Below are 23883 nucleotides of genomic sequence, written 5' to 3' on the forward strand. Positions count from 1 at the left end.
TGAGAGTGTATTAGAAACCGTGTGTGTGTGTCTGAGAGTGTATTAGAAACCGTGTGTGTGTGTGTGTCTGAGAGTGTATTAGAAACCGTGAGTGTGTGTGTCTGAGTGTATTAGAAACCGTGTGTGTGTGTGTCTGAGAGTGTATTAGAAACCATGTGTGTGTGTGTGTGTGTGTCTGAGAGTGTATTAGAAACCGTGTGCGTGTGTGTCTGAGAGTGTAGTAGAAACCATGTGCGTGTGTGTGTGTCTGAGAGTGTATTAGAAACTGTGTGTGTATGTGTGTGTCTCAGAGTATATTAGAAACCGTGTTTGTGTCTGAGAGTATATTAGAAGTGTGTGTGTGTGTGTGTGTGAGTGTATTAGAAACCGTGTGTGTGTGTGTCTGGGAGTGTATTAGAAACCGTGTGTGTGTGTGTGTCTCAGAGTGTATTAAAAACTGTGTGTGTGTGAGTATATTAGAAACCATGTGTGTGTGTGTGTCTGAGAGTGTATTAGAAACTGTGTGTGTGTGTGTGTCTGAGAGTGTATTAGAAACTGTGTGTGTGTGTGCCTGAGAGTGTATTAGAAACCGTGTGTGTGTGTGTCTGAGAGTGTATTAGAAACCGTCTGTGTGTGTGTGTCTGAGAGTATATTAGAAACTGTGTGTGTGTGTCTGAGAATGTATTAGAAAGCATGTGTGTATGTGTGTGTCTGAGAGTGTGTTAGAAACCATGTGTGTGTGTCTGAGAGTGTATTAGAAACCGTGTGTGTGTGTGTGTCTGAGAGTATATTAGAAACCATGTTTGTGTCTGAGAGTGTACTAGAAGCGTGTGTGTATGTGTGTCTGAGTGTATTAGAAACCGTGTGTGTGTGTCTGAGAGTGTATTAGAAACCGTGTGTGTGTGTGTCTGAGAGTGTATTAGAAACCGTGTGTGTGTGTGTGTCTGAGAGTATATTAGAAACTGTGTGTGTGTGTCTGAGAGTGTATTAGAAAGCATGTGTGTATGTGTGTGTCTGAGAGTGTGTTAGAAACCGTGTGTGTGTGTGTCTGAGAGTGTATTAGAAACCGTGTGTGTGTGTGTGTGTGAGAGTATATTAGAAACCATGTTTGTGTCTGAGAGTGTATTAGAAGCGTGTGTGTGTGTGTGAGAGTATATTAGAAACCATGTTTGTGTCTGAGAGTGTATTAGAAGCGTGTGTGTGTGTCTGAGAGTATATTAGAAACCCATGTTTGTGTTTGAGAGTGTATTAGAAGCATGTGTGTATGTGTGTCTGAGTGTATTAGAAACCATGTGTGTGTGTCTGAGAGTGTATTAGAAACCGTGTGTGTGTGTGTCTGAGAGTGTATTAGAAGCCGTGTGTGTGTGTGTGTGTGTAGTAGTTTCTACACTGTTTCCTGATTTTCTGTCTCTGGGATTAGATTTTGAGCTAAATAAAGGCATGAACTACTCAGTACATTTTTGTTCACTGGTAAGTTTGAAATTTTAAGTTTAAAACAAGGGGAAAAAAGCATTTTGGTGGAATATATCATGAACCTACCACCCTTATGGCAGAAAGTGAAGAGGAGCTAAAAAGCCTCTTGATGAAAGTGAAAGAGGAAAGCGAAAAAGTTGGCTTAAAGCTCAACATTCAGAAAACTAAGATCATGGCATCTGGTCCCATCACTTCATGGGAAATAGATGGGGAAACAGTAGAAACAGTGTCAGACTTAATTTTGGGGGGCTCCAAAATCACTGCAGATGGTGACTGCAGCCATGTAAAAGACGCTTACTCCTTGGAAGAAAAGTTATGACCAACCTAGACAGCATATTCAAAATCAGAGACATTACTTTGCTGACTAAGGTCTGTCTAGTCAAGGCTATGGTTTTTCCAGTGGTCATGTATGGATGTGAGAGTTGGACTGTGAAGAAGGCTGAGCACCAAAGAATTGATGCTTTTGAGCTGTGGTGTTGGAGAAGACTCTTGAGAGTTCCTTGGACTGCAAGGAGATCCAACCAGTCCATTCTGAAGGAGATCAGGCCTGGGATTTCTTTGGAAGGAATGGTGCTAACGCTGAAACTCCAGTACTTAGGCCACCTCATGCGAAGAGTTGACTCATTGGAAAAGACTCTAATGCTGGGAGGGATTGGGGGTAGGAGGAGAAGGAGATGACCGAGGATGAGATGGCTGAATGGCATCACTGACTCGATGGACGTGAGTCTGAGTGAACTCCGGGAGCTGGTGATGGACAGGGAGGCCTGGTGTGCTGCGATTCATGGGGTCGCAAAGAGTCGGACACAACTGAGTGACTGAACTGAACTGAATGTTCAAAACTTAGTTTTGATCTGTGTCATCATCAAAAGTAGAAGATAAGTTTTGTTGAGTTTGAGGGGGAAAATGTTTGAAATATAAAGAAGCTAATTGTTTTAACGTTACAGGTACTTTCTGTTGTGTGTGAACTACTTTTTCTATGGAGAGACTGTGGCTGATTATTTTGCTACATTTGTTCAAAGAGAAGAGCAACTTCAGTTCCTCATTCGCTACCACAGATTTATATCATTTGCCTTGTATCTGGCAGGTAAGTTAAAGAAAAGACTCTGTATTGATTTATAGCCAGTATATGTTACATGCTTATTTTATGTTAAATTCTAACATCCTTTTTGGTTACATTTTAATCCACTTTCTCTTTTTAAATGTCTCATATATAAAACTACTTTAATCACAGTCAAAATAAACTGCAGTTTCTCCCTAATGGTGGTTAAAAAAAGTACTTGGTGGCTGGAAAAAAGTACTTGCTTAGTAGTCTGTCTATATATTTGAAAATTTTCTTTGTAGATTATAGTAAAAGAACTTGAAGCATATGGATTATTTACCAAGTAATGATATAATTTACAAAGAAACTTTCACATATATATTGCTTTATTTGTTCCTAGGAAATAGTTTTATGTAGAATTAATCAGGGTACTTAGTTTTCCTGACATTTTTTATTATATAGTTATTTATATATAAATATATATATGTTTATAGTAGGCTATCACATTATTATGATTTTAGATTAAGAGTCAGATACTTAGGATAACATTAGAATTAACAGATTTGTGGCTGTCCAATAGTTAGGCTCCATGCTTCCACTGCAGGGGGCCCAGGTTTGATCCTTGGTCAGGGAACTATCTCAAAAGCCATGCAGCATGGCCAAAAAAACCAACAAACCAGATTTGTTTTCCATTGAAGTTGACCAATTATAAAAGAAATTTCTTTAAAAATTGATTTAGATATGTACTTCAGTAAAAATTATCTATTATTTTTATTTGGCTTTACTGGGTCTTAGTTGGAGCATGTGAGATCTAGTTCCCAAACCAGAGATTGCACCTGGGCCCTTTGCATTGGGAACACGGAATCTTAGCCGCTGGACCACCAGGGAAGTCCCTAGATAGGTACTTGTAAAAAGTCAGATTTCCAGTATGAATCCTGGTTCCACCGCTTACATGCTGAATAAACTTTGGGAAATGTAATTAACTAATCTGTGCCTTAGTTTCTTTGTAAAGCACTTAGAGCAGTACCTGGTGCTATTTAAATATTGAATATTATCATTCTTTTCACTTTTAAAGTCAGAAATGAAATTTATTTGTGAGTTTTCTCTTTAGCTCTTAATGGTTACTGTTTTAGCTCTTAGGGGTTTCCTCATAAATAAATTCTTCTCCAGTGAGTACAATTTTGGAAACGTAATACAGCATGGATGACTCCTTTCCGTTTCTCATTAAACAAAAAAATATACAGAGTGTGTGGGAAAGTCAGTCCTTTAAAAGTATGTCATTTTAATTCAATAATTAAAATACATTCCTTTTTATAGCTGAGTAATATTCAGCTGTATATATGTAACACAATTTCTGTATCCATTCATCTGTAGGTGGACATCTAGGTTGCTTCCATGTCCCAGCTATTGTAAATAGTGAACACTGGAGTACATGCGTCTCTTTCAATTATAGTTTTCGCAGCTTTTGTGCTCAGTAGTGAGATTGTTGGATCATATGGTAGTTCTATTCCTAGTTTTTTAAGGAATCTCCATATTGTTCTCCATAAAGACTATCCATTTACATTCCTACCAGCAATGAAAGAGGGTTCCCTTTCTATATCCTCTTCTGCATTTACTGTTTGCAGATTTTTTTAAATGATGGCCATTTTGACCTGTGTGAGATGATACCTCATTGTAGTTTCAATTTGCATTTCTCTAATAATGAATGATGTTGAGCGTCTTTTTATGTGTTTGTTCACCGTCTGTATGGAGAAGGCAATGGCACCCCACTCCAGTACTCTTGCCTGGAAAATCCCATGGACGGAGGAGCCTGGAAGGCTGCAGTCCATGGGGTCGCTGAGGGTCGGACACAACTGAGCAACTTCACTTTCACTTTTCACTTTCACGCATTGGAGAAGGAAATGGCAACCCACTCCAGTGTTCTTGCCTGGAGAATCCCAGGGACGGGGGAGCCTGGTGGGCTGCCATCTATGGGGTCGCACAGAGTCGGACACGACTGAAGCAACTTAGCAGCAGCAGCAGCAGCACCATCGATATGCCTTCTTTGGAGAAATGTCTGTGTAGGTCTTCCACCCATTTTTTGATTGGGTTGTTTGTTTTTCTGGTATTGAGCTGCATGAGCTGCTTGTGTGTTTTGGAGATTAATCCCTTGCAGTTGCTTGTGTGTTTTGGAGATTGTTTCCCTTGCAGTTATTTTTTTCCCATTCTGAGGGTTGTCTTTTAATCTTGTTTGTTGTTTCCTTTGCTGTGCAACTTGTTTCTTTTTATAATATTGTATACATGATACCCTCTCAACTAATTCTTTACAGTCATTGTTGCTTCCTCCCCTGAAATTTCTGACTGTCAAATCGGTATTTGTTCATCTTTTTCCAACTGATTTCTATCATTGGCATAGCTCGCCATTGCTCTTCTATAGAATCACAGAAGCTCCTTGAAAGTCGTCATTGTCATTCTTTCAACAAACACTCGAGTGCTTTCCAAGTGCCAGCAGTGTGCATGGTGGTGAGGATACAAAGGGAAGCAGGCCGTTAGCGTGCCTACCAGGATCTGGCAACTGCTGAGACACATGTCCCCTTGTTCTCTGCTGGAATGTGAACAAGGACCTCTAAGACCACAAAGAAGGGGAAGGAGGGCCTTGCTTTACTGGGGCAGGAAGGCCATTGAAGGCCTTGGAGAAGAGATGCTTATTGTTGTTCAGTCGCTAAATCATGTCTGACTCTTTGTGAGCTCATGGACTGCAGTGCTCCAGGCTCTCCTGTCCTTCACTGTCTCCCAGAGTTTGCTCAAACTCATGTCCATTGAGTTGGTGATGCTATCTAACCATCTCATCCTCTGCCATCCCCTTCTCCATTTGCCTTCAGTCTTTGAGGGGGAAGTGGCAAGCCACCTCAGTATTCTTGCTCTGAGAACCCCATGAACAGTATGAAGAGATGATTGGTGAAAAACAAAGAACAAGCAGGTGTTTGCCAGGTGGAGGGTGGGAAAGGGCATTCCAGGTAGAGAAACCAGCTGTGCCATCTTGAGAATGAGAGCGGCATGTTTGGGACCCATGGGAGGTACCAAAGGTTGTACAAGTAGACAGGAGCCCCATCTTGAGGAGCCTTGTATATCACAGGAAGACTTTGGGCCTTATTCCTAGGAAACTACTGGAGGATTTCAAGCTAAGAGATAATATAACCAGGTTTGTAATTCAATGAATGGTGAGTGGGAGACATTAATAGAGTGACAAGACAGGAAATTGTTGCTTTAATTTATACTAAATATAATGTATGCCTGAGTCATTCACATTTATACTTAATACTAAGAGGGTCATAATTTTTTTTAAAATTGTGTTTTTAAAAAATAAAATCTGGACTATTATTGATGTGAAAAAAAAATTATGGGACTTCACTGGTGGTCCAGTGGTTAAGACTCTGTGCTTCCTCTGCAGGGAGTGGAGGTTCAATTCCTGGTCAGGGACTAGGATCCCACCTGCTATGTGGTGTGGCCAAAAAATTTAAAACAACAAAAAATTTTTTTTTTACTACTAAGTGCTGATTTTAGAACCAACTGCTATTTATGACAGTCTATGAAAAATTGCTTTTATATCCTAAATTATTGGCTTAAAATGTACTTTTTGTTGAGATAATTATGCATTTTCATGCAGTTGTAAGAAATAACACAAGATGCCTTATGCACTTTTCCTAGTTTCCACCGGTGGTAATATTTTGAAAAATTACAGTGTAAGATCACACAGGGGTATTGACATTATACTAATGTACTTTTAAAACACAGTTTTTTAATTGAAATATAGTTGATTTGCAGTGCTGTGTTAGTTTCTACAGTAAAGTGACTCACATATTCTTTTTCATGTGCTTTCCCAGTTTGGTTTCTTACAGGATATTAGAGTTCCCTGTGCTTTAGAGTAGGCCCTTGTTGTTTATCTGGTTTACATATAGTAAACTATATCTGCTAATCCCCAAATCCTAGTTTATCCTTTCCCCACCCCTTTTCCCTTTCGGTAATTGTAAATTTGTTTTCTATGCTTCTGAGTGTCAGTTAAGTCGCTCAGTCGTGCGACCCTATGGACTGCAGCACGCCAGGCCTCCCTGTCCACCACTAACTCCCGGAGCTTACTCAGATTTATGTCCATCGAGTTGGTGATGCCATCCAACCATCTCATCCTCGGTCATCCCCTTCTCCTCCTGCCTTCAGTCTTTGCCAACATCAGGGTCTTTTCCAGTGAGTCAGTTCTTCACACCAGGTGGCCAAAGTTGGAGCTTCAGCTTCAGCATCAGTCCCTCCAATGAATATTCAGCACTGATTTCCTTTAGGATTGACTGGTTGGATCTCCTTGCAGTCCAAGGGACTCTCACGAGGCTGCTCCAGCACCACAGTTCAAAAGCATCAATTCTTCAGTGCTCAGCTTCTTTACTGTCCAACTTTCACATCTGTACGTGACCACTGGAAAAACCATAGCTTTGACTATATGGACTTTTGTTGGCAAAGTAATGTCTGCTTTTTGTTATGCTGTCTAGGTTTGTCATTGCTTTTCTTCCAAGGAGCAAGCATCCTTCCGTTTCACGGCTGCAGTCACCATCTGCAGTGATTTTGGAGCCCAGGAAAATAAAATCTGTCACTGTTTCCATTGTTTCCCCATCTATTTGCCATGAAGTAACGGGACCGGATGCCATGATCTTAATTTTCTGAATGTTCAGTTTTAAGCCAACTTTTTCCCTCTCCTCTTTCACTTTCGTCAAGAAGCTCTTCAGTTTCTCTTCGCTTTCTGACGTAAGGGTGGTGTCATCTGCATATCTGAGGTTATTGATATTTCTGCCAGCAATCTTGATTCCAGCTTGTGCTTCATCCAGCCCAGCGTTTCTCATAATGTACTGTGCATATAAGTTAAATAAGCAAAGTGACAGTATATAGCCTTGACAGATTCCTTTCCCAATTTGGAACCAGTCTGTTTTTCCATGTCCAGTTATAACTGTTGCTTCTTGACCTGCATACAGATTTCTCAGGAGGCAGGTCTGGTGGTCTGATATTCCCATCTCTTTAAGAATTTTCCACAGTTTATTGTGATCCACACAGTCAAAAGCTTTAGAGTAGTCTATGAAGTAGAAGTAGATGTTTTTCTGGAATTCTGTTGCTTTTTCGATGATCCAGAGGATGTTGGCAATTTGATCTCTGGTTCCTCTACCTTTTCTAAATCCAGCTTGAACATCTGAAAGTTCTTGGTTCATGTACTGTTGAAGCCTGGCTTGGAGAATTTAGAGCATTACTTTGCTAGTGTGTGAGACGAGTGCAATTGTGCAGTAGTTTGAACGTTCTTTGGCATTCCCTTTCTTTGGGATTGGAATAAAAACTGACTTTTCCAGTCTCTGTGTTTCTATAAAATGCAACTTTGTAGTAAGCTAAGAGCTGCTGGGTTAAGTGATGAAACTTCTGATATAAATTATGCATGGTATTCTATCCAAGTATATCTGTTATCACTTCACATGTGTCTTAAATATGGTCCTATTAAAGGATCATAAGCACCCACTTTGTGTTTCTCTCGTTTTTTAAATTCCTGGTGCCTAATGCAGGGTCTGGGATTTAGGTTCCTAACACACATTTCCTGGATGAAGGATCGAGAGGCTGAGAAACATGCACATCTAGACATGGTGCTTTTTAGAGATAATTTTTTTTTTTTTTTAGTGTCTGGATTTTGGTGGCTGGGTCTTGAGGCCTCATTGGTTGATTCTTGAAGTGATTAGCAACATTTATGAGCTTAGTCCAGCAAATAAAGTTAGACTTCAAAACAGGAGTGAGGAAATAGAAAGTATGTTCTGTTGAGATAGTTGCGCCTTTCTTTCAAATTATGCTGTGAAAAATGTCTGGAATTCTTCTAGTTAGACAACATTCCAAGAGGCCTGTCCAAATTTTAGTTCTGCAGTGGTCAGATGAGTTTTATAGGTCTTAACGGATATAAAAAGCAGAGACAACACAAGCTTTTTCATTGATGTTGAATTTTATTAAAATAAAAAGTACCTATATCCAGGTCTGACCTACTCACCAAGGCTGAGCAGGTTAAATGACTCATTTAACATCATCCCAGATGACTCACTGACTAGGACCCAGAAGCCATTCTGACACTTTAGATAATTTTGTTGTAAAATGAATTTGTCTCATAGTAAAACGAATATCAGTGACAACATTTTCTCTAGAGTCTGGATATATTTTTAAAAGATCTCGGTGATTTGGATTTGAGGCTCTTTAGAAACAAGAGCAACCATGTGATTACATGTCTGGTAATGACAGGTGAATAAGCTTAAGATGTTGGACCCATAATATCATCACCTTAAGATCTCTTTAGCCAACTAGTGAGAAGCATATTAAAGGCATATTATGTTTAGTCAGGTTTTTCCCTTGTATTTGTGCATGGCTAACTATTTTGACTTCTTTTTTAAAACCCTTAAGGAGAGGTTACGAGTTGAATATAATACTTTGAATTCAAGAAAAATCACTGGACAGTATAATATTGAAAATCAAAGTGAAAGTGAAGTCGCTCAGTCGTGTCCGACTCTTTGTGACCCCATGGACTGTAGCCTATCAGGCTCCTCCATCCATGGGATTTTCCAGGCAAGAGTGCTGGAGTGGATTGCCATTTCCTTCTCCAGGGGATCTTCCCGACCCAGGAATCGAACCTGGCTCTCCTGCGCTGCAGGCAGACGCTTTACCATCTGAGGCACCAGGGAAGCTATAAGGACAGTATAAGATTAAGTTATGGCTAAAATTAATACATGATTAAGAATTGTTTTCAAACATCCTGTATATCTTTCATCTCAGAAGAGGTAGATGAAATCTTTGAAAGATGTCACAAATCACTGTTCATAAAGGAGTGTATCTCCAGAACCACGTCTAGTTTATATTTGTGTGTGTGTGTGTGTGTGTATAGAAAAGAAAAGAAAGCTAGAACTAAGTCGTGTCTGACTCTTGCGACCCTATGGATTGTAGCCTGCCCGGCTCCTGCCATTTCCTTCTCCAGGGAATCTTCCCAACCCAGGAGTCGAACCCAGGTCTCCAGCATTGCAGGCGGATTCTTTACCAACTGAGCTATGCGGGAAGCCACAGCTTGTTTCTTTTTGGCTCTGCTGGATCTTCAGTGCTGCGTGGGCTGTCTCTAATTTCCATGAGCAGGGGCCACTCTCCAGTTGTGGCGTGTGGGCGTCTCATTGTGGTGGTTTCTCTTGTTGCATAGTATTGGTTCTAGGGCACAGGCTCAGAAGCTGTGTCTCATGGCCTTAGTTGCTCCCTGATGGCTGTGAGATCTCCCTGGACCAGGGATCAAACCCGTGTCTTCTGCATTGGCAGGTGGATTCTTTACCACGAGTTACCAGGGAAGCCTTCCCATGTAACAGTTTTTTAATTAAACATGATTACAAACTGTCTACATATCAGTCTTGTTTTATACCTTAAACTCACTATGCAGATTAAAGGAAAACTTTTTCCGTATATTAGCTAATATAATGGTTGATTTGTGTGAATTTCTACACTACATATTTAAACTTCTTTAAAACGCCTCAGTTGTATTCTAGTGTCTGAATATGGCAACACATACATAAAGCAGTGTGCTTCTGAATTGTTGAATACGATGTTTGGAACGTTTCAAAGTTTTGGTTAGTTAGCGAAGTGTGATGAAAAATACAGCCATGTACAAAAGTAATCGATGAGTCAGTAACCTCCAGTGTATAATCCTGGGTCTGTCTTTGTTTTTTGAGTTAAGGACTGCATGTGTTTACTAAATCGGTTAACCAACAATAAGAAATTTTAAAAACTTTATTATTTCTTTATATTTTCTGTCTCTGCAATTAAAGTATGAGCTCCTTGAGTGGAATGACTATCTTATCCATGTTTTGTATTTTGTGTCTGCATCTTAAGTGCTCAATAAATATTTTTCAATTGTCTACTTTTTCTGAAATTCCTTCTATCACATCTTTTGGACTTTTCAATGTCTTTTTTCTTCTTCAATTCACTTAACTCCTTAGACATCTCATTCTTTTTTATGCTTTCTGAATATACCTCTCTTAAGTCTGTTGGGGAACTTGGTGCCTCCCTAACCTCCTGGGAACTCCTTGATATTGGGCCACAAGATATGTCCATCTTTGCACTGACACCACCAGGCCCAGTGCTGTGTATATAACTGGTAATCGATAAGTGTAACTGAAAATAGTTACATATCAAGACTGTATGTTTAGGAAACTTTTTCAGTGAACATTTTACTTTAACAGAAACTGTGATTTTAATTGGAAATATAACCATAAAAATCTTCTTTGTTAATTGGGGAAAAAGTAAAACTATGGATCCAAATATGCAAAGTTATCCTTTCCAAAGATTTGTTGAAATACAGCATGTATAGGATTCTTTACCAGCTGAGCCACAAGGGAAAGCCCCCATTAGCCTCTGAACCAAGTGCTTCATTTAAACAGAAAATGGCTGTGAATGAAGAAGTAAATGCATGTGTCTCTTTTTTAGATTCTTTTTCTTTGACAATAATAGTTAACCTTAGATATGCTAGGAAAAACAGTTTACATCCTCCTCCCCCAGATTCCAAGAATGGTATTATTTTAATATATCCACGAGTCAGATAGTTATATCCTTTACTAGAGCACCCTAAAATTCTGTGTGTTACTGGTGGATTTAACCATAAAATTGGATCAGGTAAAACTGAGTTGCCAAGACTGTCCTGGATAAAATGATCATCAGGAAAGTATTGAATGAATCTGCTGGTGATTTTGTTTGAAGAAATGCTTAAGGGTGAATATAATTTCAAGAACAAGAAAACCATACATGCTGGAGTAGTATTTGTGAGGAGATAATTCATAATTAATGATGTTGAGAATTTCCCAAGGCTGTGCTGGGAGAGCCAGAAAGGTCTTATTTGCCAGAAGGGGAGGTTCTGGAGACTTTCAGCTCAGTCTTGCTTCTGAGTTGCCTTTACCTCATTAGCTCTGAAAGTGAAAGTCGCTCAGTCGTGTCTGACTCTTTGCAACGCTATGGACTATACAGTCCATGGAATTCTCTAGGCCAGAATACTGGAGTGGGTAGCCTTTCCCTTCTCCAGGGGATCTTCCCAACCTAGGGATTGAACCAGGTCTCACGCATTGCTGGCGGATTCTTTACCAGCTGAGCCACAAGGGAAAGCCGCCATTAGCCTCTGAACCAAGTCCAATCTACGTTTGCCTGTAACCGTGGACCAAAGGCATAAAGCAGCATAGAAATTTCATTATTTCTTAAGCCACAAAAGAAATCTCCCTGCTATTGAAGAAAAATTTAAAAGCAGTGATTTTAAAAGAAAGTCTTTTGCTTCCGTTGATTTTAATGCCATGAATTCCGTGTTTTAGTGCCTCCCCCTCCCCCGCTTCCATTCTTTCTCTCAAGAAAGAGACATGTGTCTCAGTTTGCCGCTGCTCAGAAATGTTTCCATATTTCTTTTGCAGTTGAACCAGTCAGATTCTACAGGTGGCAAATAGGAAGTGAGATAGCATCTGGGAGCCAGTATGCATTCTCTTCCCTTAGTATCACCCTTTACACTGACATTTCAAATCGGTCATCAAAAAATAGGTGGAGGCAGCTGCTGTTTGATTCCGTGAGCTGGTCAGAGTAGCATCAACCTTGCTTACTCTAGTGGGTAGAAGTCCCTTGGTAAGTACATCTTAGATATGCAAAGTATAGTGTTTATTTTACATGGGATAGATTAGTTGACCAGTTGTTTTCTCTCACAGAATTCATTTTCTAAAGATATTGCCAAATAGAATGCATGCATGGCTATTTAGTTGAAATTAAACTTGGTTCATGCATTTCTAACATCTACTTCTGTAAAAAAAATTATCTTCAGAACTTTACTGATGTAGTGGGCAAAAAAGTGTATCATAGTGCCTCCTCAGTATTTAACATAGAATTATTAGATTTCTGCTTCGTTAGTGGGCTTCCCAGGTGGCTCAGTGGTAAAGAATCTGCCTGCCAATGCCAGTGACGCAGGCTCGATCCCTGGGTCTGGAAGATCCCCTGGAGAAGGAAATGGCAACCCACTCCAGTATTCTTGCCTGGAGAATACCATGGACAGAGGCGCCTGGTGGGCTACAGTTGATGGGATCGTGAAAGAGTCAGATACAGTTTAGCAACTAAACAACAACAACAAAAGTTCATTAGGTAGAATTTTTATTTAGTAAAATTTTACTGTAATTAATTTATAGACAGAAACACACATGCTGTTTGTGCATCTTGAAATTGTTGAGTATTTTGTTTTACTGTAATCATTATAATATGCTTCTGAGAATTTTTGAATCATTCTTAACCTGAATCTTGAGGATAATGGTTTATGGAACCACATGACTCTTAAGGGTCAATAGAATCTAAGGGTTTAACTCCTCCTTAGCGCCACGATCCACAGTAAATTAATAAAGTCCTTTGTATATTTTTCTTCGTCTGTAAAGTGGAGATAATAATAGGTAACTACATCATAGGAATGTTGGAAGGATTAAATAGTTAATATTTATAAAAGGCTTAGACAAGTACATGGAACATAAGTGTTTAAAGATGTTAGCTGCTATAATTATTATTAATTTTTATGTAGAGATTTAAACATTCTACATATGTATACTTGATAGAATGATACAGTGAATACATTTTAGTGAACTGAAATTCAGGGTCCAGTTTTCTCTGTCTGCACATTAGCAAGGGACTGACTCAATTAATGTAGGAGATGTTTATTGAATTTATGGCATGGACTATGTCAGGCATTTTGGAGAATACAGGATCATTTCCCTCAAGAAACTTCTATTTAAAATGCTTGATGTAAGAGTCCTGTCCAGGAGACCAGGGTTTGATCCTTGGGCCAGAAAGATCCCCTGGAGAAGGAAATGGTAACCTATGCCAGTATTCTTGCCTGGGAAATCCCATGGACAGAGGAGCCTGGCAGGCGACAGTCCATGGGGTTGCAAAGAGCTGGACAAGATTTAGTGACTCAACAATAAAGTAAGAGTAGGAGGGATGGCGTATGAGTGAGCAGCCAGTGCATAGCTAGATGTGGTGTAGAAATGTGGTTTATATGAGCTCATCGAATCTTAAAATTTGTAACATTACACAACAAGCACATGTTTTTGTTCTTGAACAGGTTTCTGCATGTTTGTGCTGAGCTTGGTGAAGAAACATTACCGTCTGCAGTTTTATATGGTGTGTATTAACCATTATTTTGTAGTTACTATATGTAATAAAACCTTCACCTTTATTATTATTTTTTTTTCTGTAGTGAGAAAATAGGATCTAATCTGCCAATTGCCTAAATGTCAGGGGTATTTGAATTTTGGATGACTAATATTTATAAATGTTTGAAGTTGAAAATTTTTTCGAGGACTCAAAATTTTTAACTGTTTCCAAAGTTTCCTAAAAATTTTTCCTTTGAGTATTTTCAAAGGCTGTAAAATTAAAGTCAAGTATCTGGATTCCCTAAATATGTAGAAATTTGAGGTGTTTCATAGTCTCCTGAACAGTTAATAAGTCCCAGAAACATCTATCATATATTTGTATGGAAAGGACCTATGTTTACTTGTGCTTAGCCTAGGCATAAGGGGAACAGAGCTTACATTTTCCGGGTAGCTATGGTTAGTTATACACTTGGATGATTTGTTTTGGCCAGAAGTATTTCCTTCAGTGTATCCTTGAACAGTGTTCAGTGTCTTATGAAATGAATCACTGTATATGATGACCTCTTATTTTCTTAAAAGGTAGCTAATGATGAGAGTGTAAAATGACAAATGTAGTATCTATAAATTCATGTATTTGCTAGGTTTGTTGTGAATTTGGGGTATAATTTGCGTTGCTTTTCCCCATTAAGACATCCTGCTGAGCACCATTGCTGGAAAATTATAGTATTTCTTACATTTCTAATTTCTGGGGATCTTGAGAAAAAAAGAAACAGTAAAGTTCTCAGTGAAAATTTAGAAACCATCATGACAAATTAGAAATAATAGAATCTGCTATGAAAATATAAATGGTACCTATTGGGAAAAATCATTTATGCATATTGAAGCAACTGAGACAGAATTGGGTCACTTAAGCAGATGAAAACAAAAGATAACAACCAACATAATACACAGTTTGCTGAAATGAAAGATAGGTTTATTATGAATAAATCAAAATCCTAAGAATTCTGAAAAGTCCTTTTATAACTTTGAGTGAAAGTTATGAGAGACTTCCCTGGTGGCCCAGTAGTTAAGCCTTCACAATGCCAATGCAGGGGTTGCAGGTTTAATCCTTGGTTGGGGAACTAAGATCCTGCATGGTGTGCAGCAAAAAAAGAAAAAAGAAAAAAAATTATGAGACTAATACATAGAAATATCAGCCCTTTTTCTTCACATTCTACTCATATTAATGATGCTAAAAGTAGCTAAAGTGGCTGTCTCTCAGGATAGATGGAATTGATGAAACAGAGGCCTTTGGACAATTTAAAATGGAATACTGTCATTGAACAGAGCTCAGCTTTCAAGTATGAAAAGATTGGATTTAAGGGCAATTGATCCCTGCTGGTTTGAATCATTTGAAGTTATAGACAACTCTTTATGGCAAAAAACCATAGTGAACTCAGGGAAAAATCGTTTTCAGCATTTCTAGTAACTAGAGAATGCATTCAGAGTAAGATTTTAGTTCTCATCGAAATCCATAGCAATACTGCACACTTGTTATGACCACTTTAATCTCATGATTCACGGTGATGGTTTATTTTTTAACAGATGTGTAGCTCGTTGTTACCAACATTCCATTTTTGTATAAATTAAGGTTACTTTGTTGAATATTTTTCATGGTTCTCAGGTTTCAGGAGGCACCAAAATGAAGGTAATTTACTAACGGCATTTATTTTGTATGACCTTATCTTATGAAATTTGACCAGTAGTTGTGCTAGAAATTTGCATTTCAGAATTGCTGTTGCTTCGTGGCCTGCCCTGATCTCTTGTGCTCATTATTGTTGTGTTGTTGGGCTATTAACAGTTCGCATGGACTCATGTCACCTTACTGATAACAGTTACTCAGTCACATCTTGTCATCCAAAATCTGTTTGAAGGCATGATATGGTAAGGGGACATATATGCTGCTTTCTATTTATATTTATTTATAGCACTTTTAAAGCTCTCTTACCCTGGACAGTGTCTTACGGGGATTTCTACTAAAATGTCCTATTTGTTGTCACTCTATTCCATTAAAGTAAGTTCCCCTTAACTGTTTGACTGGATTCCCTGGTGGCTCAGGCCGTAAAGAGTCTGCCTGCAATGCAGGAGACCCGGGTTCGATCCCTGAGGGACATGACTGAGTGACTTCACTTCTGTTTGACAACTGAAGACAAATGCTTCGTTATCAACTGGAAAACTTCTTTTTTCAGGTTTCCAGTAAAATGCAGAAAACCCTCATAAAAGCTCCAAATAATTAAATGCATTTTCAGGTGTTACTTCACTTTAATATGACTCTCTTCTAAAAACAAAGAGTCGAGTTTAAAGAGTGCACTGTTTATGTGGAATGTAAGAAGAAGGGGAAAGTTTGCTTTTAAGCAGACAGTGAGATGGCAGTGCATTTTCTTTGGGTGAAAGGTGGGTTAGTTCTCCTCTGCCTTTGTATAGGTGTAGAGTGTCCAGGTTCCAAGTAGGTGGAGTTACTTGCTAGTAACCTACTTGGAGTGGGTTGCAGATTGAGAAGGCATTTTTATTAGTTAAAAATTAGCTTAAGTTAAAGCAATTATTATTAATTAAAAATAAAAGTGGAGAAAAACTTAAGATTTTAAGAAATCTGACCATATTTTTTCCACATTCTTTTAAAACACAGTAACTAAAAACTTTTATAATTGGTAAGTTTAGTCAAGATAAATTTGTTCCCTTGACAGGTTGGTGTTTTTTAATGTATGTGTGTGTGAAAAATTGGAATCATTTTAAGACTGCCTTCCATATACAAACTTTTCATTGATGGGAGGCAATCACTGAAATTAGTAGGTTCTGTACAGTTAGTAGGGTTTAATGCCCCTGTAGGCTAGGATAGAATTAAAACTGATAATTGGACAAGAGTTTGGTGTAACTTTATCAGATTATACTCTGACTGACTCATTTCTGTTTTGAAAGGCTGCTTTTAAAAAATTCATTATATTACTATAACTTGTTTTTATTAACTGAAAAAAAAAAAAGATGCATGATGTGAGAATTGTGAGTTAAGTTTTATTTGGAGCCAAATGAGGACTATATAGCCCAGAGACAGTTTCTCAGAGAACTCTGAGAAAGTTTCTCAGGTAGCTCCGAGGAACTGCTCTAAGGAGGTCGGAGGGGAGGTCAGTATACACATGAGTTTAGTGAAGGGGACGCCTGCCATCAAGCATGCATTTTGGCAGAAGGTTGCTGCTAGTCACGAGGAGCAGCTGTCTCTGCTAGTGATGTTAGTGCTTTTCTAGATACGAGAGTGAGTCTGACATAAGCAGTTGGCCTCATAAAATCTTCTCCTAAAAAAATGTCTAACTCTCTGAGGGCCTGTTCTGCCACTTTTACCTGGACCACAGAGTGCCTCATTCCTGACCTTTGCCCTGAACTCCTTTCAGGATGTGTTAAAGGTCAGCAGAGGTCAGCAATGGCAGTGACTAGTGACCTAATCCTTGTAGAGCCAGATGGCGAGTGACAGTTTTTAGTTGGCATTCCTCATAAAATGGAAATTTGAAAGTCCACAGCTTATAGAAATTGATTTTTAACTGTCAAATTGATTATTTAATATTTTCCCTAGCAATATTCTTCTAGTATGTTTATAGATTTTGCTCTGCTTAACTGCTAAATGGGCAGATTTGGTTGATATTTATTGTGTCTATTCATCTTTCAGCATGTGTTATGTTCTGGACTAGGCTGCAGTGTCATCCAAAGGGTTATTGCATTGGTTCATTGAGTCAAAACCTGTGTAAATATTTGCCATTTAATCTTACAGACTTCTTTCTGCTGACTTTTTTTTTTTTTGTTTAAGGTTCCTTGTTCCAATTTCAAGTGTTATTTGCAATGACATAGCTGCTTACATTTTTGGGTTTTTTTTTGGAAGAACTCCGTTAATTAAGGTAATGGAAAAACACCACAAGCAAGCCCTTACCATAACCTAGATGATTAGCTACTGGAAAAAATTCCCAACAGTTAGGTGCTGTTACATGTTGCTAATTTCTCAGGCGCTTTGACTTTCCTTAGCTACCCTCAGCAGCCACAGTGTTGAGGGCAGAAGTCTGTATTTCCCAATGATTCCACCTGGGCTTTTCGTCAGCTGGTCTCTTGACTCCTCTGTCATTCATTCTCTTCCGTGAAGGCGCCTGTCATTTTCCTCTGGCTTCTTTCCCTTGGCTGTCACGTGTTGTTTTATTCTGCTCCCCAACATCCCTCTAAACAGGCCTGTCCTTGACTCTGCTTTCCTCTCAAGCCGTCTCATTTGTCTCCTCCTTTACTGAGTTGGTTAAAGGTGCATAATGTACCAGCATCACATACTCATGTCCATTTGCAAGACTTTTATACTCAAATTCATTTTAAAAAAATTGAGGTTCTACAATAAAAAACATCGACGAATAATGCAAGCGATAAGGAAAAGTGAAGCTCAGAGCCCAGAAAACACACATGAGGAGACCATGTTGTTTTGTGTTAGATTTGGTTCCATTGGCTTCCCAGGTGGCACCAGTGGTAAAGAACCCACCAGCCAATGCAGGAGACTTGAGAGACGAAGGTTCGACCCCTGGGTCGGGAAGATCCCCTGGAGGAGGGCTCGGCAACCCGCTCCAGCATTCTTGCCTGGAGAATCCAATGGACAGAGGAGCCTGGCAGGCTACAGTTTGTGGGGTCACAAAGAGTCGGACACGACTGAAGTGACTTAGCACAGTACAATAGTCAATGGAGGCAAAGAAGGAAGTGAAGTAATTTTTAAGTTCCCATCTGGGGTTAAAAAAAAGATCAATTTCTCATATAAAGACAGACCATTTTATAGAACTGGTTGCTTCAAAAAATAAAAACTTTTCATGTTGGGGCCTTATAAAGGAATTACTTGGTTTATATATTGGGCCAGGTCTTTTATGACATTCCCACAAATGCATTAAGTGGCTGTTTTGATGTTATGACATGAAGGCATTTTTGGGAGGAACTGAGACAATTATTCGGATAGAAAACTTGTTTGTTCAGAGTGATGTGAGGATAGTTTATCATTCCCAGAATAGTGTATGGACTGCTTGTCCTTCAAAAACACCTTCTTTAAATTCTTCCCCACATAGGAGTCTGGTACATAGCATCAAGCTGAGCTGTAGGGACACTGGCCGGCAAAGTGCATATTTTTAAAGTTTATAAAGTTGCTCCAGCGCAAGAGTGAGTGGTGAAGTAGTCAAGGCTTCTATACCAACTAAGAGCTTATTGACTCAAGAGCCCTCAGAGGCTGTAGAAGACTTACTGTCTGATTTTAAGCGTCAATTTCTAGTGAATTACCAGGCTGAATTAGTTGTATAATGCAGCCAGGTGTAATTAAGCAAGTTAACCCTGAAATCAATATGATAGGGTCAATTTAATTTGATAAGCTCTGTTTAATCAGCAGGCACTTTCGAATTTGAGTCAGCTGCTGTTTCATGACAACGATACTGAATTATCCTAAGAGGTAGTGTATACCAGTCGCTTACCTATGATGGAATTGTTGTCAGATTGGGCAAGAAAGGCTTTGTGCTTTGTAAACTTCAGGCTGAGACTTCATGTACTTTAGCATATTACCCATTTCTATGTCAGAATCTTCCCTCTGCTATTTGTTTGGCTTCCGTCCTCACTGATCCACTGAAAGGATTCTTACAGAGTCCACCAGAGTGCTTTCCTGATGATCAGAACCCTGTACCGAGTCCTTATTTTCCAGAGCATCTAAGCAGTTAGCACTGTCTACTCCTAAATCTTTTTCTCCTGCCCCTGCTTCACCAAGTTCAAGACTTTCCTCCACATGTCTCTCCCTGAATGCTCCAAGGACTAATAAACAATAATTGCAACCTGAAACAAATTGCAAAGATATACAAAATACCAAAGTATCCTTAGAAGCACAATATATTTCTTCATAGAGAATGACATATTCTGACCAAAGGAAGGAGGATATGTGCCCACTTGTGGGGCTAATCTGCACCTGGGCTATGGAGTATTTGGCCATTTCAGAAAGAGGTCTGCTGTAAGCCTGGCGTTTGGGAATATGTGACGGTCCGGGGCTCTGTGGTGTCCATGTGTTGTACGCATCCTACTTTTGATCAGTAGGCAATCAACACAGACCATGTATACTTAGAAGGAATAGATCTCAGCGTTATTTCAAGAACTACATTATTCTGGGAGTTTATATAAGCATGAACATTATGGGACAATTGTTTCAGGATAGAGTTTATAGTCCTTTGAGTGATGAAAACAAATTGAGGCAATTTATAGAAACAGATATTCACAATATGTCAGATGTATGAGGGCCTAATATGTGTTAGACTCTGCTAGAGAGATTCACACAAATAGGACACAATCATGGACTGAAGGAAAAAGCGTTGCAAAGTCTTTTCAGTATGAGAAAAAGGAGAGGTGTACAGGGTATTATGAGAGTTCACTGAACATATGTATCTGTGTTTTGTGAGTGCAGTAACTCTTTTAAATTTTATTTAATATAAAAAATAAATATCTTTTTCAGTTGTCTCCTAAGAAGACCTGGGAAGGATTCATTGGTGGTTTCTTTTCCACAGTTATCTTTGGATTCATTGTGAGTTTTACTCGGATTTTTATTTTATATTTTGAGAAATGGTAGCAAGTTTATTAATCTATTCTAAACCTTAAGACATTAAACCATAAAATGCTAATAATGTAGTAACTGAAGCCCACTCAACAGAATCCGCAGTCATACCTTGGAGATACTGTGGCTTCAGTTCCAGCCCACCACAGTAAAGCAAGTAGTGGGGTTAAGGTGAGTCACACAAATGTTTTGGTTTCCCAGTGTATATAAAAGTTACGTTTACATTTTACTGTTAGTCCTTTAAGTGTGGAATGGCATTATATCTTAAAGAACAATGTACATACCTTAATTTTAAAATACTTTGTAGCCCCCCCACCCCCAGCAAAAAGAAAAAAAACCCTGCTAACTAACCATCATCTGAGCCTTCAGAAGCCATCGTCTTTTTGCTGGTGGAGAACCTTGCTCTGATGTTGATGCTGCTGACTGATCAGGATGGTGGTTGTTAAAGGCTGAGGGGGCTCTGGTAATCTCTTAAAGTACGACAACAATGAAGCACACCATGTTGATTGCCTCTTCCTTCGTGAAGGACTTCTCTGTAGCATGCAGTGCTGATAGCATTTTGCGCTCAGCATAACTTCTTTCAGAATTGGAGTCAGTCTTCTCAAATCCTGCTGTTGCTTTATCAAACAAGTTTATGTTATAGTCTATAGCCTTTGTTGTCATTTCAACAGTCTTCACAGCATCTTCACCAGGAATAGAGCTCATCTCAAGAAACCACTTTGTTTACTCATTCATCACAAGTGATTCCTCATCCATGGAAGTCGTATAAGGAGATTGCAGCAATTCAACCCTTATTCAGGCTCCACTTCTAATTGCAATTCTTTTCCTATTTTACCACATTTGTGGTTACTTCCTCCACTAAAGTCTTGCTGCTGGAAAAATGGTGCCATTAGGCTTGCTTGAGGCAGGGTTGCCATAAACCTTCAATTTGTTAAAAACACAAAACTTGGGAAGCACCATAAAGCGAGTGCAATAGAGCGAGGTATGCCCGTATTTTCTAGCCCAGCAGCTCCCATCCTGGCCTGTGTCAGGATCACCTGGGGAGCTTCTCTAACATTCATGTCCCAGCCCTCTGCCAGCTCAGTTAACTCCCGCAGCTGATTCTCATACACAGGTAGGCTTGAGACCCTTTGTTGTATTCTGGTAGTTTCTGATAGCTGTGCAGCCTTTGGGGGACACAGACACTGGGAAAGGTGGTGGCTCTAAGTAAAAGCAGAGACTGCAAATGATGTTGAAGGCTTCTGCCTCCTTCACACTTGCCAGCTGCTTGACTTAATGGGCGTTTGTGGCTGTGAGCCCAGTTTACAGAAAAAGTTTGTTAAAAATAATTGATGTTCACTTTTAGCTGTGAATACGAATCTTGTTAATGTTTTTAAAAATAGTGTATAATTATGGAATTTAGGTTTTTTATTCAAAGGTGTCTTGTGAGAATCAAGAAAAGGTACAGAAAAATGGCTGGATATAAGATAAATATACCAAAAAATTACTGTCAGGAAGTTTAATTTGTAAGTCATGTCCCTTAACAGTTCTAGAATATATTCTGTAGCCAAATATAGGGTACTCACTAACAACATGGCCCTTTGAGAGGGGGCAAGTGCACAAGCAAATGGAAATGAGCCAGGCTGGATGGGAAAACCATCATAATTCCTTTATCAGTTTAGTTCATTCTCAGTGAAAATTCCACTAGAATTTTAAAAATTATTCCAGTGTTTATTTGGTAGAATGTTGATAATAATTGATAAATAGGATAATGGAAAGGGACCTGGTCCTATCCAATGTTTATACGGTATGAAGCAAGGCTAACTGGAATATTATTAAGTTACATACTACTACAAGAATCTGTTATCATTAAAGACAATTGAGAAATTCTTCAAGAACAGCCATATCACTGGATAGGACCAAGGATAGGACCAAAGAAAATAAAGAGCTATCCTATAAGAATGTAATGCATGACAAAATAATGAGGGAAATTATATATATATATATTTAAATATGTATATTATATATATATTTAATAAGTAATTTTGAGGAAGCTGGTTATTTGGAAGCAAAATCACTATATGTCCCTTCCCAGTGTTATATTTGCACTTCTGTTAACCATTCTTGAGCAGGATAATGGTGTGAGTGTCTGTAAGAGAAAGGAAATGAACTAGCGCTTTAAATTTATAATAAGATATTTTGCTTTTATATATCTTCTTCTGTGGCTGAAAACAGATAGCTTTAAAAATTGCAATGATGCGTCCAGAGAAAGAATAATTTAGTAACCATTTTCTGGGTTTTTCACCTGTGCTGTTTTGTTAGCAATTTTGAATTACTGGTTATTTTTTATTGATGAAATTAATATAACCTTTATGTAAGAAACTTCAGCCCTGTACTGTCCCATATCTCTATAATTCTTAGCTTCTGTTGACATTAAGTATGTTCTTAAAAAAAAGTACAACCTTGCTATAATGCTTGTCTATATGCTTGTCTAAATGCTCAAATCAATTTTTTATCTTTTTCCCCTTCCCTGTTACTGTCATACTGAGATTATAATAATACTGATTTTCAAAAATTTTTGGTTTCCTGATGGCTTTTGAAAGTCTTTTATTGTGTCATTTATGATCATTTAACTTTAAATATACGCGGCAGAATGAGAATGTAAGGAAAACTTGGCATTCTGTTTCTGGCCTTTCTGACACATGATATATATCCATTAAAATTTTAGTATATGCATATTTCTGTTTCATTGAATGTTTTATGAATGATTGCTTTGTCATTTAGGCTGCTTACCTGTTATCCAAATACCAGTACTTTGTCTGCCCAGTGGAATACCGAAGTGATGTAAACTCCTTCGTTACAGAGTGTGAACCCTCAGAACTTTTTCAGCTTCAGAGTTACTCACTTCCTCCCTTTCTGAAGGCAGTGTTGAGACGGGTAAGATGAACGTGGAAGGGATCCTCCCTCCCGAAGGTTAAGCTTCCTTTGAAAGTAAAATTAAGATTTTCACAAGAAATCAATTTCTACAGAATTGTTAGCTATAGAATACAAAAGTGGTTTCACTGACTGCTTGGCATCAATCGTATATCCTATTCTCTTGGGATTTCCCCTTCTTGAACATAAAATGAATATTGCTATCACAAACTAATTATCTGTTAGAAACTTACTTGTCTAATGGTTTGAATACTGGTGGTAATTTATTTTGTGTTTGTCTTAGAAACATTTTTCAGCATTTTTTAGATTTCTACAAAGCAGTGATGAGTTATAATGCGTTTTATGTGTAACTGGTATAAACTGACTCAGTTTAAAACTTTTTTTTGTGGTGCCTCATGGCTTGCTAGATCTTAACTCCCTGACCAGGAATTGAACCCAGGCCCCAGTAGGGAAAACACTAAGTCCTAACCACTGGACCACCTGTTTCAGGGATTCTTTGAAGCATTTAATTGTTAAGTGAAGTTAATTTTTGAGAAAAAAAGGTTAACCAACAAATTATTTCTCTACTTGAATGCTAGATACACTGATTCTAAGAATTTTTTCAATGTTCAAGCCATCTGTTATCTGCTAGAGAATGCTCTGATTCTGTCAGTCTTTGATTGGGATGAGCCCATTGCTTAGGACAAATCCAA

The 23883-nt window shown here is 38.6% G+C and overlaps 1 protein-coding gene across 1 annotated transcript in view; it reads left to right on the plus strand.

The window, feature by feature from the left end:
- The window catches only part of CDS1 (CDP-diacylglycerol synthase 1), a 73370-nt gene that overhangs the window by 39405 nt on the left and 10082 nt on the right, over window positions 1-23883 (plus strand). Inside the window, exons 5-10 of the mRNA XM_068975328.1 lie at window positions 2397-2536; window positions 13629-13687; window positions 15500-15582; window positions 17492-17579; window positions 20180-20248; window positions 23042-23194. Coding sequence (XP_068831429.1) covers window positions 2397-2536; window positions 13629-13687; window positions 15500-15582; window positions 17492-17579; window positions 20180-20248; window positions 23042-23194 — 592 coding nt within the window. The remainder of the gene's footprint in view (window positions 1-2396; window positions 2537-13628; window positions 13688-15499; window positions 15583-17491; window positions 17580-20179; window positions 20249-23041; window positions 23195-23883) is intronic.

This window comes from Capricornis sumatraensis, chromosome 7, assembly GCF_032405125.1.
Source record: "Capricornis sumatraensis isolate serow.1 chromosome 7, serow.2, whole genome shotgun sequence".
Classification (NCBI taxonomy): domain Eukaryota; kingdom Metazoa; phylum Chordata; class Mammalia; order Artiodactyla; family Bovidae; genus Capricornis; species Capricornis sumatraensis.